Source organism: Pseudorasbora parva, chromosome 3 (genome assembly GCF_024679245.1).
Source record: "Pseudorasbora parva isolate DD20220531a chromosome 3, ASM2467924v1, whole genome shotgun sequence".
NCBI lineage: Eukaryota > Metazoa > Chordata > Actinopteri > Cypriniformes > Gobionidae > Pseudorasbora > Pseudorasbora parva.
In genome coordinates this window covers 54019815-54036386 of record NC_090174.1, presented here as the reverse complement: position 1 = coordinate 54036386, position 16572 = coordinate 54019815, and the positions used below count along the sequence as shown (strand labels likewise).

The window sequence follows — 16572 nt, the reverse complement described above, 5'->3', positions numbered from 1 at the left end:
TGTGGTGCTGTAATTCTGCCACAGAAATGCACAAAGAACTGAGAAGAAGAGTTGTGGCAGAAGGGGTACAGCAATGGTAGGATGTGAGGCAAAATCTCACAATAAAAAAAAAACAATAAATACATTTGCTACTTACCAGGTTGTGTTTTATTAATGCCTACACCTACCCCAACCCCAAACCTAACCTTACAATAATGCAAATACAGTAATTAAAGACACAATATTGACGTGTGCATGCCCATTGCCGTAGTTGTATCACCTTCTAGTCTTTAACATGCGGGACATGGTGTGATGACATCACCGTTTCACAAAATATACGGATTGGCTGTACACATAAAAACGCAAGGGTTTCGGTTTCAGATTTATCCACTCTAGGACCCGGTTTTAAAAAAATGACGGTTTCAGGCTCCTAAAATGGCGGATCCGTCAGGATGAAACACTGCTAAATACACAGCTAAATGCGTTTCTGTGTGTACGTGCCTATGATGATAGGTGAAAGACCACCTCTGCAGAAGATGATCAACAACTACTTCATCATTGCAACTGTGGCCCTGCCCACTAGCTTGTTAGTGAGATGATGAGGTGAGAATAGCAATACAGGATCACTCATTGGACTAAAAACAGCATTACCTTCCAAAGGATCCTAATGCTAAGAACTCGGTTATTTATTTCTCAAATGTAATGATTCATGTACAGTCAGATATTTTTGGTCTATGTGTCAGTGAATCAAACCAGTGACTAAACCATCAAGTTCACATTGTTTCTCTAAGTAGAATAAAAATAATCTGTTATTCAAACTGTGATTAAATTGTATATAGAAAGCGATCAAAGAACGCTTCCTTTTAAAATCACATTTTATCAGTGACTGAGTTCTGGATTCATGCCAAAACAAAGTCCCTTTTATCTATTCTCTTTGGTTATAATTAACAAATTTCTTATTTACATTGTGTTTGCACTGTTAGTTTTAATTAAAGCATTTGTGAGAGTACAGAATTAAATTTGCAATGACGAGGTCACTATGCTCAAAATGTCTGTAAACGGTTAATTCTCACCACTGCAACCTCATGCCACGCTCTAAATATAATGCTATAATCAAAACATTCTATGATTAATTAACCCTAGAGAGCTGTCATATAAAAATGTGCTAACATTTTTCGAGAGAGTTCCACATATAATGCTAGCTATTTCAAATGCAAAGCTGTATTATATATCATATTCGGCCAATTACAGCAGTTAGCGTTTACACTGTCTCACAGCAGAGAGTTTAAATCAGAGGGATACAATCAGGGTAGGAAAAATACCTATTTCTATATTATGACAATTTTTGATGTAAAAATCAAACTAACATTATACATGCATCCCAGGAAACATTATGAAACAATAAAACAATGCAGTTCATGACCTCTTTAAAAAGTGCTACGGAAATTACACAGGGAAGCAGTGGGGGAGGACGTACTGAATCTCAGTACTTAAGTAAAAGTACAAGTAACCAGAGACATATTTACTTTAGTAAAAGTAAAAGTACTACAATGACAACCATACTTAAGTAAAAAGTACCTGATTTTAAATGTACTTTAAGTAAGTTTGGCTATTAGATACTAGGCAATGTTTTCGGGTGTGAATTTTTTTTTTTTTTTACAAAATGTGCATCAAACATGGGAGGCACGTTATCTCTTGATCCTGACGTACCGCCAAAAGGGGTGTAGTGGTAATGAACAGTTCGTACGGACCCTAACGAGCAGCTAATGCGCCATGATACAATTAACAGAAAAGAGGCATCAGTGCGTGTGGCAGGGCAAACGCCTTCAGGACATGCAGAATGAGAGAGAAGCGCTATGTCTGCGTCATCTGAATGTAAATCACGTAATAACAAGCGCACATGAACAAGATTGATTATTCTGCTAGATTATAAAAATAACTTTGCATTTAAAATGCTATCCCAAGGCTAAATACTTGGACTCGATACACTATTTTAAGATGTCACATAGCACGTAGTGTAGCGTGATCTTATCTTTACCTAGATCAATGCCTTGGTGCATTGATTCTTGACATTTTATGGCACTGGAGCTAAAGAAATTGGGTCAAAAGACATTTACACAAGCTCTCGCATAGCAAGCTTTGGTGTGAAAATAGCTTTCTCACTCTGCAATCTGTAGCTTTGAATTAGAAAAGAGATTTTGGTTGTGAATCTAAGGGGATATGTGGATATACATGTCTTGCGTCAGTATTCTTTGTCATTTTCTTTACAGCAATGTTTACGTGCAAATCCACAGGAGGCATTGATCTGGGATAAATGGTTGGGGTTTTGAGAATCACGCGCAGATGTCAATCTATTATGTGTGGTTCAATAAGCTTGTCATTCTTACCTTGGCATCAAATGCGTGCTTGAAAATCTCACAGAGGGTTTTTGCATAGTCCTGCGATTTCCCAGTTTCTGTGGCGAACAAGATGGTGGCTTTGACTCTCTTGGCCATGGCCTGTCCCATGAGTTTGGCGGAGAATTTCACAGCCCTGCAAGTCACACACAAACATATCAGACGCAGATATGTCAAAATCAGTGTGTCATTACTTTATATTGGGCTTTATGCAATACAGATCAGCAATTCAAAGCAGCTTCACAGCAGTAAACAAGAAAATAAAAATATCAATACCACATTTAGATTAGTATCCAATTCTCACTATTACCTGACTTTTTCCACAATTAACTCTAATTAACCCTAATTAATATTTAGTAAGTGTAACAGAGGCCAGCTAGTAGTCACTGTTCGAATAAACCTCACTCCTCTGACATCAAGAGATGCTCTAGCGACTGACGCTAGTGGTTGCAGCCTTTGGCCTACTTGTTAGAGCGTCCGACTCTCATGCCGGATGGCTTGGAATGGGCAATTCGAACAGGAGGGGTTACATACGGTAGTTTAGGTATTGGGTCTGATTAAGCGATGTAGAATATGATCATGCAGAATAAGGCATTAATATGCTTTTTACAGTATGGCAAAAAGGTATTTAGTCAGCCACCAATTGTGCAAGTTCTCCCACATAAAAAGATGAGAGAGGCCTGTAATTTTCATCATATGTACTGTACACTTCAACTATGAGAGACAGAATGAGAAAAAAAAATCCAGAAAATCACATTGTCTGATTTTTTAAGAATTTATTTGCAAATTATGGTGGAAAATAAGCATTTGGTCAATAAAAAAAAGTTAATCTCAATACTTTGTTGTATAACCTTTGTTGGCAATGACAGAGGTCAAACGTTTTCTGTAAGTTGCCACAAGGTTTGTACACACTGTTGCTGGTAGTTCGGCCCATTCCTCCATGCAGATCTCCTCTAGAGCAGTGATGTTTTGCGGCTGTCACTGGCCATTTTCAACTCCCTCCAAAGATTTTCTATGGGGTTGAGATCTGGAGACTCCAGGACCTTGAAATGCTTCTTACAAAGCCACTCCTTCGTTGCCTGGGCAGTGTGTTTGGCATTGGCATGCTGAAAGACCCAGCCACATTTCATCTTCAATGCCCTTGCTTATGAAAGGAGGTTTTTACTCAGAATATCACAATACATGGCCCCATTCTTTCTTTCCTTTACACGGATCAGTCGTCCTGGTCCCTTTGCAGAAAAACACCCCCAAAGCATGATGTTTCCACCCCCATGTAGGTATGGTGCAACTCAGCATTCTTTCTCCTCCAAACACGACAAGTTTAGTTTTTACATAAAAGTTCTATTTTGGTTTCATCTGACCATATGACATTCTCCCAATCCTCTTCTGGGTCATCCAAATGCTCTCTCAAGCACACTTCAGACGGGCCCGGACTAGTGTTGCACGATATACCTGTACTAGAAAAGTATTGTGATACCCTGCTATTACAAACGGTACGATATGGAATTTTATTAGTACTGGTACTTTAAGGAGGACAACACTATTATGAGCTGTATTTCTTTATTTGCGTCAATGTGTGACAGCAGGTTTTAGGACATGTGTGCAGAGCTCTGATTCCACCATTCACTAAACATTGGAAGTAGAAGAGTTAAAAATATACGCGCACATGAGAAGAAAAAGCGCGGCACGGTACGTCTGACCTGAAGCGCGCGCACGCCTTTCATGCAAAATGCAATCACGATTCAGTTCTTACAGAAGACAATAGTGTCGTTATTCAGCTTGAGTTAGTTCAATGTTGATTCAATTTAGTTCAAAAAGTGTCCTTGTTCCAAAATTCATAAATTATAAACTCTATACTCTCAGAAAAAACTGGGGTAGTACGCTTAAGAGGACACCTTTGTACCTTTTTTAAACCTTAAAAGTTCATAGTAGTACCTTAATGTACATATTTGCTCCTGAGTTACAAATAAGAGAGAACACCCAATCACATAAAGATGGTCATGTCTAGTGGAGGAAGCATTATCTATGCTCTCACATGCACCTTTTAAGGGTGAAAAAGTTACAAATATGTCCTTTTAAGGGTACTGCCCCAGTGCAGTGACAAGCTGTTGTACCCCTAGAAGGTACAATTGTTATACATTTTGTTCTAAAAGTGTACAGAATCCAATTGCTTCATCAGTTAGGGTTAGTTTTGTTCTCATTCTATAGTGTCAGTGTAGTTAAATCAATAATATTCTTGACTACTAATGTCAGCAAGGCTGAATTGCTGCACTGAAAGTCTCATCGATTGTGACAATGTGCATTGCAATTCCTGCATATTATCTCTTAGCGAGAGTTTAACACAATGACAGACACTTTCCACTCATTTCTGAGACCAGAGAATCACATAAACGTATTTATATCCTGCAGGCAATTACTGTAATAGCACAGAGGCTGAACGTTAAAGGGACACTGAAGGAAACCTGATTACACCTGAGTGTGATTCAGTGTGTTAGACACAGTCATTTTAGCATAATTGTGAGGAAAATACATTGGAAAGCACTCTTAAATAGCCATTAAAACAACCACTTGCTGAAGTTTCAGAGCTATGGGTTAAAATTACAACAAAAGGTTTAAATGATTCTAAAACGATTATAGACGACCAGCCTCAGAAGCATTGTGCAGGTTAAACTCAACATATACAAGACAAAAACAAACTGAGTGAAGGTCTCGAGCTCTTCACCCACTCACTTGGCAAGTTTCTTGAATCCAATTGCTCTTTTCTTTGTGGGCGTTCCATTCACCCCTTTCCAAATGTGAGTATTCCATGGGTCAGGCTGGACCGTGAGTGAGAGAGAGAGATGGAGAGAAAGAGATAGAGAGACCGAGATCAGCAGAGCTCATTTCAGTTATGAACACAACAGGCTTATTGTGACCGATTGATAATACAAGAAATTATTCATAAAACCCAGAAATCAGTTTTGCCATCTCAAAAAAAAGTTTTTGGGTTAAATTGTTGAAATAAGGTCTGTGGTTAACACAAAATAACTCATCCCTTATCAGAGAATCTCCTAAATTCAGGACATAAAGTAAGTGTGAAATGAGAGGCGGTGTTGTAGGTACTGAATACATTTATGTATGCACTATGTTTGCTAATGCACTATAATTGTATTATTTTTATGTGGCAGCCTTTATATCCAAGACAAATTTCCCTGGGGACCAATAAAGTAATCTTGAAACAAACTCAAGATATTTTCACGTTTTATTTCAAGACATACAATTCATGATTCTTTGAAGCTTTTATGAATCTTGAAAACAAGTGGCTAAGTGGTCATCACTCCAATCAGGTAAACTTATATACTCTTTAGTACAGTTTTACACCCTTATTTAAAGTCGGTGGATGAACCAACTCTAGGGTACGGCTAGATGTGCTTCCTCCCTAAAAACACATTTAAATAGAATGTCATGAAATAGTTTCAAGTTCCATGTCATCTATTCCTACACATTCCAGCATAAATGCTCCCCATAAATGATTTGTTATTAAAGTGTTATAATGTTTGCAAACCACTATAATTTAAACTGAAAAGCACTTACAGCGAGAGGATTTGCGAGTGTGCAGAACTCAGCACAAGACAAAAACTCTGGTTTGGAGCGGGGAGTGGATTCTAATTTGAACACGTCTGATTGGCCATTGTGTTCAAGAAATCAACACAGCGCAAGTCCTCATCCTTTGGAAGTGTGTGCAAAGTGGATTTGCTTTCGCAGCGCAGAAAACACTGTATTCCCAACATGGCGACAACACAAACAAGCTCTTCCAGGCCTCAGCTACAATGTTTGAGGGTGAGTCAAAGTAGATGTTGTTCACGACAGCCAGTGAAAACTATAGGCTGGTATTATGCAAATTCGACTCATTTCAGGCAATTCAGAATATTTTTTTCCTTTTATGCTCCACAGTGCTGGGTATACTTACAAATTGTAATCAGTAAGTGATTCCAAATTACATGGCACAAATTTGGTCACAAATGGTGGTTCCTTTAACATTTTATGTTGACTATATGAGTAATGTTGCACCTAAATGTGTACTAACTCTCATTAGAGTATTGATAGAGTATTAGTAAACATGTAGGTTTAGGTTTAGAATAAGTTGACATAGACATTCTATTGATTAAGTAATTTTGGATGTAAGTTGGAGGACCATCACAATAAAGAGTAAGCAGATATTCAGCAGACAGTCTACAAAAAATAAATTAAAGTTAGTTGACATGTAGTTGAAAAGTTACTTAGTCAACAGAATGTTCAAAAGGGACCATCAAAATAAAGTATTAACAAAAATTGTAGCTAGTAACGTAATCCATTATATTACACGTTTAAGGTAATATAATCGCTCTACTTTTTGATTACTTTTAAATTACTTTTGACCTAACTTTATCACATTGATTTGAATAGGATAATCCTGACACTGACAACATGCCGACAAACAAGACAGAGCAGGTTACTTTTGGTGTTCAAACAATAAATACCGTTTGTCGTGACAGATCTCTGTAGCCCCTCAGTTCAAGCGAAACTTGAACCAATCATCTCGTCTTACTAGTTATAGCATGAAATAAACATGAATGAACATCACCCTTACGAAACAAAAATATATTGCAGTATATTGGAAAACATCATGCAATACATTAGGCAATATATTCACATATATGGGATTTAATATTTATATTTTCCAATATATTACAATATATTGAAAGCGGCAATCATTTGTATATTTAGCAATATATTACATAAATATATAATATATTTTATAATACCATCAATATATTATTCCATATATTTACAATATATTAAAATATATTTCAAGTAATATATTGGTAAATATATTTTCCTTTCGTAAGGGCAGAATGTATGTTGTTTCAAAGCATGTTGAAAAAGACTTACCTGGTACTCAAAGGAAGGTGTTAGGCGATAGTTGAGCATTTCCTGATGGAAAACAGGTGTAATGCTGCCTGACATGGGTGGCACTATCCAAACCCAGTCACCCGGGCAGCCTCCTCTCACTCTGTACTCATTCTCCATGTGCTTCATGAAGGACTCGGTGGCCGAGTGATGGTCTACTATGGTAACCTTTGAGATCTATAAAAGGAAACATTGGAAAGATTGAGGCTGCTTCCATACTGGATTAAAAAAAAACATACTGAAAAGACAAAACCTAAGGTTCAATTCAAGTGAAGCTAATCATTCAAGTGAACAGCCGAGTCTCCCAATGGTCCCAAGAATAACTAATAACACAGAAGAGAAACAAACCAATACAATACAAAACATATGGAATGTAACAACACTGAACTGACTTCAGCTGAATTGAACTCTGTATCACTATGTTCACATCTTTCACTGTAAGGCTGCTTTGACTCTGAAATCTGTATTGCATAAAGAGCTATATAAATAAAGGTCACTTGACTTGAGTCAACCAGTATGGTCTTTTAGATCAAGCTGGTTATCTAATCTCATGCAAAAACACAGGATAAAATGGAAGAACTGATTCTTAAATGAAATGAAAAATAAAATAGGTGCATGCTAGTTTTGGGGTTTACTTACTTAAACTCCAAGACCATTTTTTCTAAGTTCAAAAGGTTGGTGTCATTTTACAGGAAACCCTTTGAAGTTACATAAAACACTGCTAAAAGTCATAAACATGTAAGTATATGTTGTATAAGCTGTAACCCCCCCCCCCCCCCCCAAAAAAAAAAAAATTAGGCGCTTTTTGATTTTTTTTTTTTTTTATAAATTCATTTTTGAAAGTGTGTAACTCAGGCCCTGTGTGCTCTAGGAACCTGCAGACAGTTTGGGCTGTTTCCACTAAATTTCAGAAAATTGTGGAAAACAGAAGTTTGTCTGTGTCATGTTGTATGCAAGATTTATTCAAATGAGTCTGAAGGGATGACACCCCTTTCTGACACAAATCCAGCTCGCATAGCAACAATGCACATCATTTTGTGCATTCAAGGACAAGGTTATTTTCAAATGCATTTTAGATGGCTTGTAATGCTTAAGTATGTTAACGCAGCATGTTAACGCAAGTCAATACAACCTGCAATTAAATCCTCACATGGCTTGTACTGCAGCATGTTTAGTTGTCCAAGTAGATTTAATTGTTATCTGTCATTGTTTTGATTCCATCCGCAATTATGAAAGATAAGAAACTGAACACAGCTACTTCCTAACGTCTAATTAGTTTATCAGTGGTGAAACTGTACAGTAAAATCCTTTTTAGTAAGCAATAAAGTTCTGTGGGTAAACAAACTGCAGGGGGTGTGCAATAAATATCAATAAACATGCTTCTTCAGTCACAGGAGCTTTCAGTCAAATGTCCAAGGTGCTTAACTCTAATAAATAGAACAGAAGAGAATCAGTCTTTTGATTTGTGAAAGCAGGTTAATGTTTTGTCTGCTTGCACAAGTCTATATGAATGCTGCATAAATGTGATTTGCTTAGGCTCTTGGAGAAGCTGTGTTAAAAGAGATGGACTGAAAAAATTAGATACTGGCATATATAAATAAACGTGACTGAAAATAAGATTACATGTGGGTGAACCTCATAAAGCCTGTCAAAGAACATTTCTGGGTTGTGTTTGACAACAAAATCAAAAGACAAAACAAATGAATTAGAAATTATATTTTGTAAAAGACAATGAAGCCAATTTTTTGGGCCTTTTTATGTTGTGACGTTATTTACATGTCATGTCCGCACATCTTTACTTCCAATTAAAATGGAAAAAGTAAAACAAAAGTAAAAATATTTAAAATTGTGGTTTATTGCATTGCTTTTAAATCATACAGATTTTTTTTAATATCTCTCTCTCTCTCTCTCTCTCTCTCTCTCTCTCTCTCTCTCTCTCTCTCTCTCTCTCTCTATATATATATATATATATATATATATATATATATAAATGTATATTTATATATATATATATATAAATGTATATATAATGTATATATAATGTATATATAATGTATATATATATATATATATATATATATATATATATATATATATATATATATATATATATATATATATATATATATATATATATATATATATATATATATATACATACACACACAGGCATAACAATATGACAAGATGAAGTTACTAACACTGATCAACTCTTCATCATGGCACCTAGTGGCTGGGATATATAACGCAGCAAGTAAACATTTTGTCCTCAAAGTTGATGTGTTAGAAGCAGGAATAATGGGCGAGCTAAAGATTTGAGTGAGTTTGACAAGGGCCAAATTGTGATGGCTTGATGACTGGGTCAGAGCATCTCTGACTGCAGCTCTTGTGGAGTGTTCCCGGTCTGCAGTGGTCAGTATCTATCAAAAGGGGTCGAAGGAAGGAACAGTGGTGAACCGGCAACAGGGTCATGGGCGGCCCAGGCTCATTGATGCACGTGGGGAACAAAGGCTGGCCCGTGTGGTCCGATCAAACGGACAAGCTACTGTAGCTCAAATTGCTCAAGAATTTATTGCTGGTTCTGATAAAAGCTGTCAGAATACACAGTGCATCGCAGTTTGTTGTGTATCAGGATGCACAGCCGCAGACCAATCAGAGTGCCCATGCTGACCCCTGTCCACCGCCGAAAGCAGCAATAGTGGGAATGTGAGCATCAGAACTGGATCACGGAGCAATGGAAGAAGATGGCCTGGTCTGATGAATCCACGTGTTCTTTTACATCACGTGGATGGCACTAGGATGCACTATGGGAAGAAGGCAAGCCAGTGTGATGCTTTGGGCAATGTTCTGATGGGAAAGCTTGGGTCCTGCCATCCATATGGATGTTACTTTGAGCATTGTAGCAGACCATGTACATCCTTTTTATCTTTTCTGATAATGCGCCTGCCACAAAGCAAAAATAGTTTGAGGAGCACAACAATGAGTTTGAGGTTTTGACTGGGCCTCTAAATTCCCCAGATCTCAATCCAATCGAGCATCTGTGGGATGTTCTGAACAAACAAGTCGGATCCATGGAGGTCCCACCTCGCAACTTACAGGACTTAAAGGATCTGCTGCTAACATATTGGTGACAGATACCACAGCACAACTTTAGGGGTCTAGTGGAGTCCATACCTTGACGGTTCAGAGCTGTTTTGGCAGCAAAAGAGGGACCAACACAAAATTAGGAAGATGATCATAATGTTAAGCCTGATCGGTCTGTATATATATTTGTATATGGAAATTCTTAAGTATTTAAGTACTTTTTTTTTTTTAATGAAGCCACACTGTCCAAACTAATGATACTAAAATAAACTGTATTTTCTTTATGATTTTAAATATGATTCTGACATGTTTTCATGAGCTTCATCCATCCATGTGTGTTCATCCTACCTGGAAGCTATAAAGGACTGCAATGTTGATCTCCACCAGAGCCTGGTCCTTCCACAGGGATGAAGTCTTCCTTGTGTCCAGCCCCATCATTGTAGCTACTTCCTGAAATAGAGGGAATTAATCATACTGTACAGGGAGACTATTCATACTGTATTCTCTCTGGATGTGAACCAAGGTTAATAGAACTGCCACTCGTGATCTGCCTCTATAGATCTGGAAGATCTGGAGTGACCAGCAAGAATTTCTAAAAAATACATTTTCAGTCAAAACTTTGAACACACTTGACAGGAATATATATTTTCACAAATGTGTCTTTCCTAATTTCCTGCTGCGGTACAATATCGAATGCATATGCATGTTAATGAACAAATGTAATGCAGTCTGGGTTCAAAAGTGGGATTTTTGAGACATTATCAGCAAGGGTAATTTATGGATGTCTTGTATGGTTACTTCGAGTATGTTGTATCGAGAGCTGTCGCAGAAGTCTCTGACACCGATCTCTGTCCCCATGTACCAGCCGCTGAAGGGGCAGGCGGTGAACTCCAGTCCTCCGATCTCTAACAGCATGCTTGATACGGCAGGAAGGCCGTACCACTTTAGATTCAGCTCCTTAAACCATTCAAACCTGGGGTGGACAATAACAAACCCAGCACAGGGAGAAAAGTTACATGTGGAAATGATTTGCAGATTCTTGGGGTTTATTTGCATACCAAAATGCAGTCAGCAAAATATCTTGGCATAGGCAGATGTACACCATTAAGCTTGGAGAGCATTCCATTTACAGTTTTCATCATCATTTCTCTGTAAGTAAATGCAAAAACATAGTAAGCACCGCCAAAACTGTCATTATCTCTAAACCAGCAGCTGCAGGTGTCTCAGGTGTTGCGCTAAAAGGCCAATTCCGACTGTCTGTTATAAAGGCAGAATGGCTGATCTACCCATAAATATTCACACAAATATTGCAGTGATCGATTCCATTATTGTCACTGCATAATACCAGCATTTTCCCCCAAATGAAAGCAAATGCAAATGCATCTCCTCCATTTAGAAGAGTTTGTTTGGCTGGTCAATTCTTTGAGCGTTTTGAGGCAAACTGTCAATAATGGGCATAATATCAATGCAAAAGTTGAGTCTCATAATGGCAGTGCTTGAAGGATGTGGCCATTTCCTCAGAATGTTTGATTTGTGTGCATTTGACTTCATAATGTCAAAATTGTTTGCATATAAAAACCTCCCACACAAGAAGATTGCAGTTATAAAACAAGCATATTTTAGACAAACTTTAACACAGAATTCAAGGTTGAATCCTCAAGAATAGCCTAATCGCATTACATGTTGCTGAATTAATGTTTTTTTTTTTAATAAGAGTAGTGACACAGTCATTTAAATGTACGCTAGAAAAGTCTAGTTGTTTATAGTGGCAAGTGAATGAGCAGAAGAGAAAACCTTTAATGCTATTGAAAGGTGTCATGGATGGTAAAGGTTCTTCAGTGAACTACACTGTAAAACATTTTTGTTGGTTTTTGTTGGTTTAACTTAAAAAAGTAAGTAACCTGGTTGCCTTGAAATTTTGAGTTTATTGAAATTAAAAATTTGAGTTGATACAACGAAGGAAATTTGTTTAATAAATAGAAACTCAAAATATTATTGTATCTGAACCACATAAAAAAATTGTAAATCATGAAAGTAGCACTATTTGGCATGTTTCACTGCATCATCAGAAATAAAACACACACAATTACCCAAAATACTTACAAAATCTTTTAATAATATTTTAATAAAGGTTGTCGAATCTCAAAAAAATGTCATTGTATTAACTCAAAATTTTAATTTCAGTGAACTCAAAATTTTAAGGCAACCAGGTAACTTTTTTTCTAAATAATTTTTTACAGTGTATAGATGCTAATAAAGAACCTTTATTTTTAAGTGTTTGAGGAAAAGGTCTCATGAGATCTAGACCTATATCATACAGAGTATCTCTAGATCCAAGTATCTGATCACACACCAGTGTCAAACTGACAGCCTTGCATAGCAAAATGAGGCAGGATCTGGAAAAAAGGGCAAGCCAAATTAGCCCACGTTCCTGAATGTACGTGCATAAGAGGCACTCTCTCAGCTTGAGTTCTCTGTTGCTATGCATCCTGAATCTCTGCACATTACAGCTTCTCTGATTTGTGATTTCCCTTTGGTTTCATATCGTTCCCTTATTATCATATCCTGGGTTGATGAAAATTTAGGATGCAAAGTGTTGACGTGGTTCAACAATGTTTCTAAACATGCTTGATGATCATCAAACAGACTGTTCTTCTTACTTTGGATGTAAAATGGGAACCTCGAGCACAAGATCATCAGGAATCTCAAAAAGCTCAGGATCGTTCCCATTGGCTTGGAGAAGAAGGGGCAAAACATCAAACCGGCTTTTTGGAGCTTTCCATCCTTGCTGTATACAGATCTGCAAGTCAAAAATAATCAGAACATAACTTCTATAGGACCATCAAACAGAGCAACAAGATGAATTCCTGCTGGGAAATCCAAGCTTAAAACTGTTGTCATTAGCTGTAGACCATCTTGAACCAGCAACAAACCAGCTACCAATTGGTCCTAGTCAAGCGGGTTTTGGGAGCATGTTGGTTGGTCGCCGAGCTAATGACCATCTTAGACCAGCAAATAACTTGCTTAGCTCAGCTAGAATTAGCTATCGTTGTGTTCCAAAATACAAAATTGCACTGCCCTAATTGTTTTAATTCATCTCAAACACAATTAATAACGTTAAATTAAACAAACATCATCCCAATTATGATAAGAAATACCCATAATGCCACAAAAGTCTTGATGAATCAGTTTATCAAGACTTGTTTTTGATTCAGTGTTGCTCCCCATCTCACCTCTGTAAGTTCCACAGAAGCTGGATCTCCGAGAATTGATCCATCAGGCTGCTTGTAGCCTGCGTACCGGATCAACTGGCTGTTCCACACCCGGAAGTCATGCTTCCCGTCTGTCCTCTGAGGGAAGATGGTAATAGCCGATCTACACATCAGAGACAATAGATCATGCTGAGATCCCTCAGGTGGATTTACAGTTCTAATCCTCTAATTTAGGCAGTTTTACAGACTCCATGAAATCAAACTTAAGTGACTCTCAGTCCATGTTTGTAAAGTGTTAATTTTATTTAACATTTTTCAGTTTTAAAATATACATTGTTTCAAAGTAGCTTTTAGAGATTAGAGCTGGACAATAAAAGTTTACATTTTGCCCATGTATGTATGAGGTTACATTTGTAACTGTACTGTATATGTGTAACGGAGGCCAACTAGTATACTGTCAAAAAAAAAAAAAAATCAGGTCTCCAATTGAACATTTTCTAGTGACCATTTTCAGGACCTCGGTTTAACATCTCATCCGAAGGACGGTGCTCTTTAACAGTATAGTGTCCCCATCACTATACTGGGGTGTTAGGACCCACAGAGACCACAGGGTGAGCGCCCCCTGCTGGTCTCACTAACACCTCTACCAGCAGCTCCTGGTTTTCCCAGTTGGTCTCCCATCCAGGTACTGACCAGGCTCAGCCCTGCTTAGCTTCAGTGGGAAACCAGTCTTGGGCTACAGGGTGATATGGCTGGTGGTTTTACTGTAGGAAGGCATTCTGAAATGTTTACAGACGAGCGCATCAGCACATGCATGGGGCATCAAACCTTACACAGAGCCCAATCAAATAGCCAACTGAAATTAAATGAACAAAGGTCTGCTAAAAATGGCCCAAGCTAACAGAACGAAACATTAACGTAACACAATTGAAATGCTTATTGAAATGAACGTCATCTTACCAATTTTCTCAAACTGTATGGTTCCTAAACTGCAACATGGGTTCTATTTACATAATCTATCCATCAAAGTTTAGGCTAATCGAGGTTACGCAGAAAAAGGATTGCATCAACTGTGGATGGCTTCAAGGCTGTCCTGCTGCCAGCAGCACTGAAGTTGCGCTCACTGGAATGACAAGGATGCCGCGGGCAAATATGCACGCACGTTTTGCGCGTTGTTGTCACGGCGAGATAAACAAATTTCCGCATGCAGGAAGACGGATGTTAGGGTAATATTTTACATTTATTTGAATCACAAAAACAAACCATTGCATCAAGTTAAACAGGCCCATTGGTTACTTGCATAACAAGCAGTTTTAAATTGAAAAGATTCAATGCCTTATCGCGCTGACGTGACCGAGCCCGACCCGAACCTGAACGTCACTTCTAAAGCCGCCTTTCCACTGCACACGACAAACGACCGCCGTCGGACCGGAAGTCATTAATTTCCAATGGAGAGTCGTAGGGATTGCGTGGGGTGCCGACCATATGCAAATGCAGAATTTACGGATCCGATTTGAGCTTCGGATGCGTTCAAATATTTGAACTTGAGCGACTACACCGTGCGACACGCCGAACGGATGTGATGTATTCCAAAGTTGTCCAATCAAATCAGTGAGAAGTTGAGAATTATTATTCTTTTTGTTTATCAGGTTTTATTTTGTTTTACAACCTTTCAACCTTTACAACCACACCATCATTATTATATTCAATTTGTGAATAAGAATAAACGGTGTTATTTAGTGCTGATATTAGATAGGTCAGCGGCTGCTGTCTGGCTCTTGTGTAACGATCGCTGCGCCGCTCGTGTGTGTGTGTGTGTCTGTGAGAGTGAATCACAGTTCACCTTAGTAGTTTAACCTATGTGATCTAGTTTACTAGTTTGATCGAGGCGGCTGGTCCGGTCCTATGGTTGTTGGAAGAATGAACAGATCAGAGAATAAAAAAAACCCTTAAAAGACGCAGTGTGTCGTCATGTTTTTGTCTACCGTATATGAGAAGGTTGCGATATGATTCTAGAGAAGTATCATACAGAATGGGGGTATCTGAGCAAGATCTCTCCCATGTTGCCGTGTACGATCATAATAACATTTCCGTGCAACTGCCACTAGGGGGCAAACTCCGACAGTCGTGTCCGAATGTCGTGTGCAGTGGAAAGGCGGCTTGAATATCTGTCCGAACCCGGCCCGACCCGTCGGGTACCGTCGGAACCCATCGGGCTCGGGTCGGGTATCCATCCTCTACTGATCACATCTACATTTTTTAGTTGGCCAAATTAAATTTCTGTGAATTAAATTGGATCAATTCACAGACATTCAATTTGGCCAACTGAAAAATGTAGATGTGATCAGCCACTAGAAAAAATTCAATTGGAGACCTGATTATATATATTTTTTTACAGTGTAAGAGTTGTGTGGGTAAACCTCACTCCACTGATCTCAAGAGGCACACTAGTGACTTATGGAAGAGGCTGCGGTCTTTAACGTCCTTGTTAGCTCACCTCCCTCCCATGGCAAAAATGCTGGCTTGAATTCTTGGAACAGGGTAAGTAAAACCACAAGGTTTCATTGGTGCCATGACCCGGATGGGAGTGAGGTTTAAAGGGTTAGTTCACCCAAAAATGAATTCACCATAATGTTGTTCCACACCCGTAAGAATCGCTCAATGATTCGGATCACCAATGTCACGTGATTTCAGCAGTTTGGATCACGTGTCAAACTGCCAAACTGCTGAAATCATGTGACATTGGTGATCCAAAACATTGATCGATACACTGATTCATGGCTGTTTGAATCTTTATTTGAGGTTTGAAAACAAACAACATAGTTTTTGTTATTTTTGGACCAAAATGTATTTTCGATGCTTCAAGAGATTCTAATGAACTAACTGATGTCACATATGGACTACTCTGATGATGTTTTTATTCCCTTTCTGGACATGGACAGTATAGTGTGCATAGACTTAGATACGCTGTC

The 16572-nt window shown here is 38.2% G+C and overlaps 1 protein-coding gene across 3 annotated transcripts in view; it reads right to left on the bottom strand.

Moving 5' to 3' along the window:
* Positions 1-16572, bottom strand: part of nos1 (nitric oxide synthase 1 (neuronal)) — a 101761-nt gene that overhangs the window by 31273 nt on the left and 53916 nt on the right. For all 3 annotated transcript variants that reach the window (XM_067439497.1, XM_067439498.1, XM_067439496.1), the window contains exons 8-14: positions 13622-13763; positions 13049-13188; positions 11187-11361; positions 10737-10838; positions 7287-7481; positions 5106-5191; positions 2367-2511 (exon numbers count right to left, since the gene is read on the bottom strand). In XM_067439497.1, coding sequence (XP_067295598.1) covers positions 2367-2511; positions 5106-5191; positions 7287-7481; positions 10737-10838; positions 11187-11361; positions 13049-13188; positions 13622-13763 — 985 coding nt within the window. The remainder of the gene's footprint in view (positions 1-2366; positions 2512-5105; positions 5192-7286; positions 7482-10736; positions 10839-11186; positions 11362-13048; positions 13189-13621; positions 13764-16572) is intronic.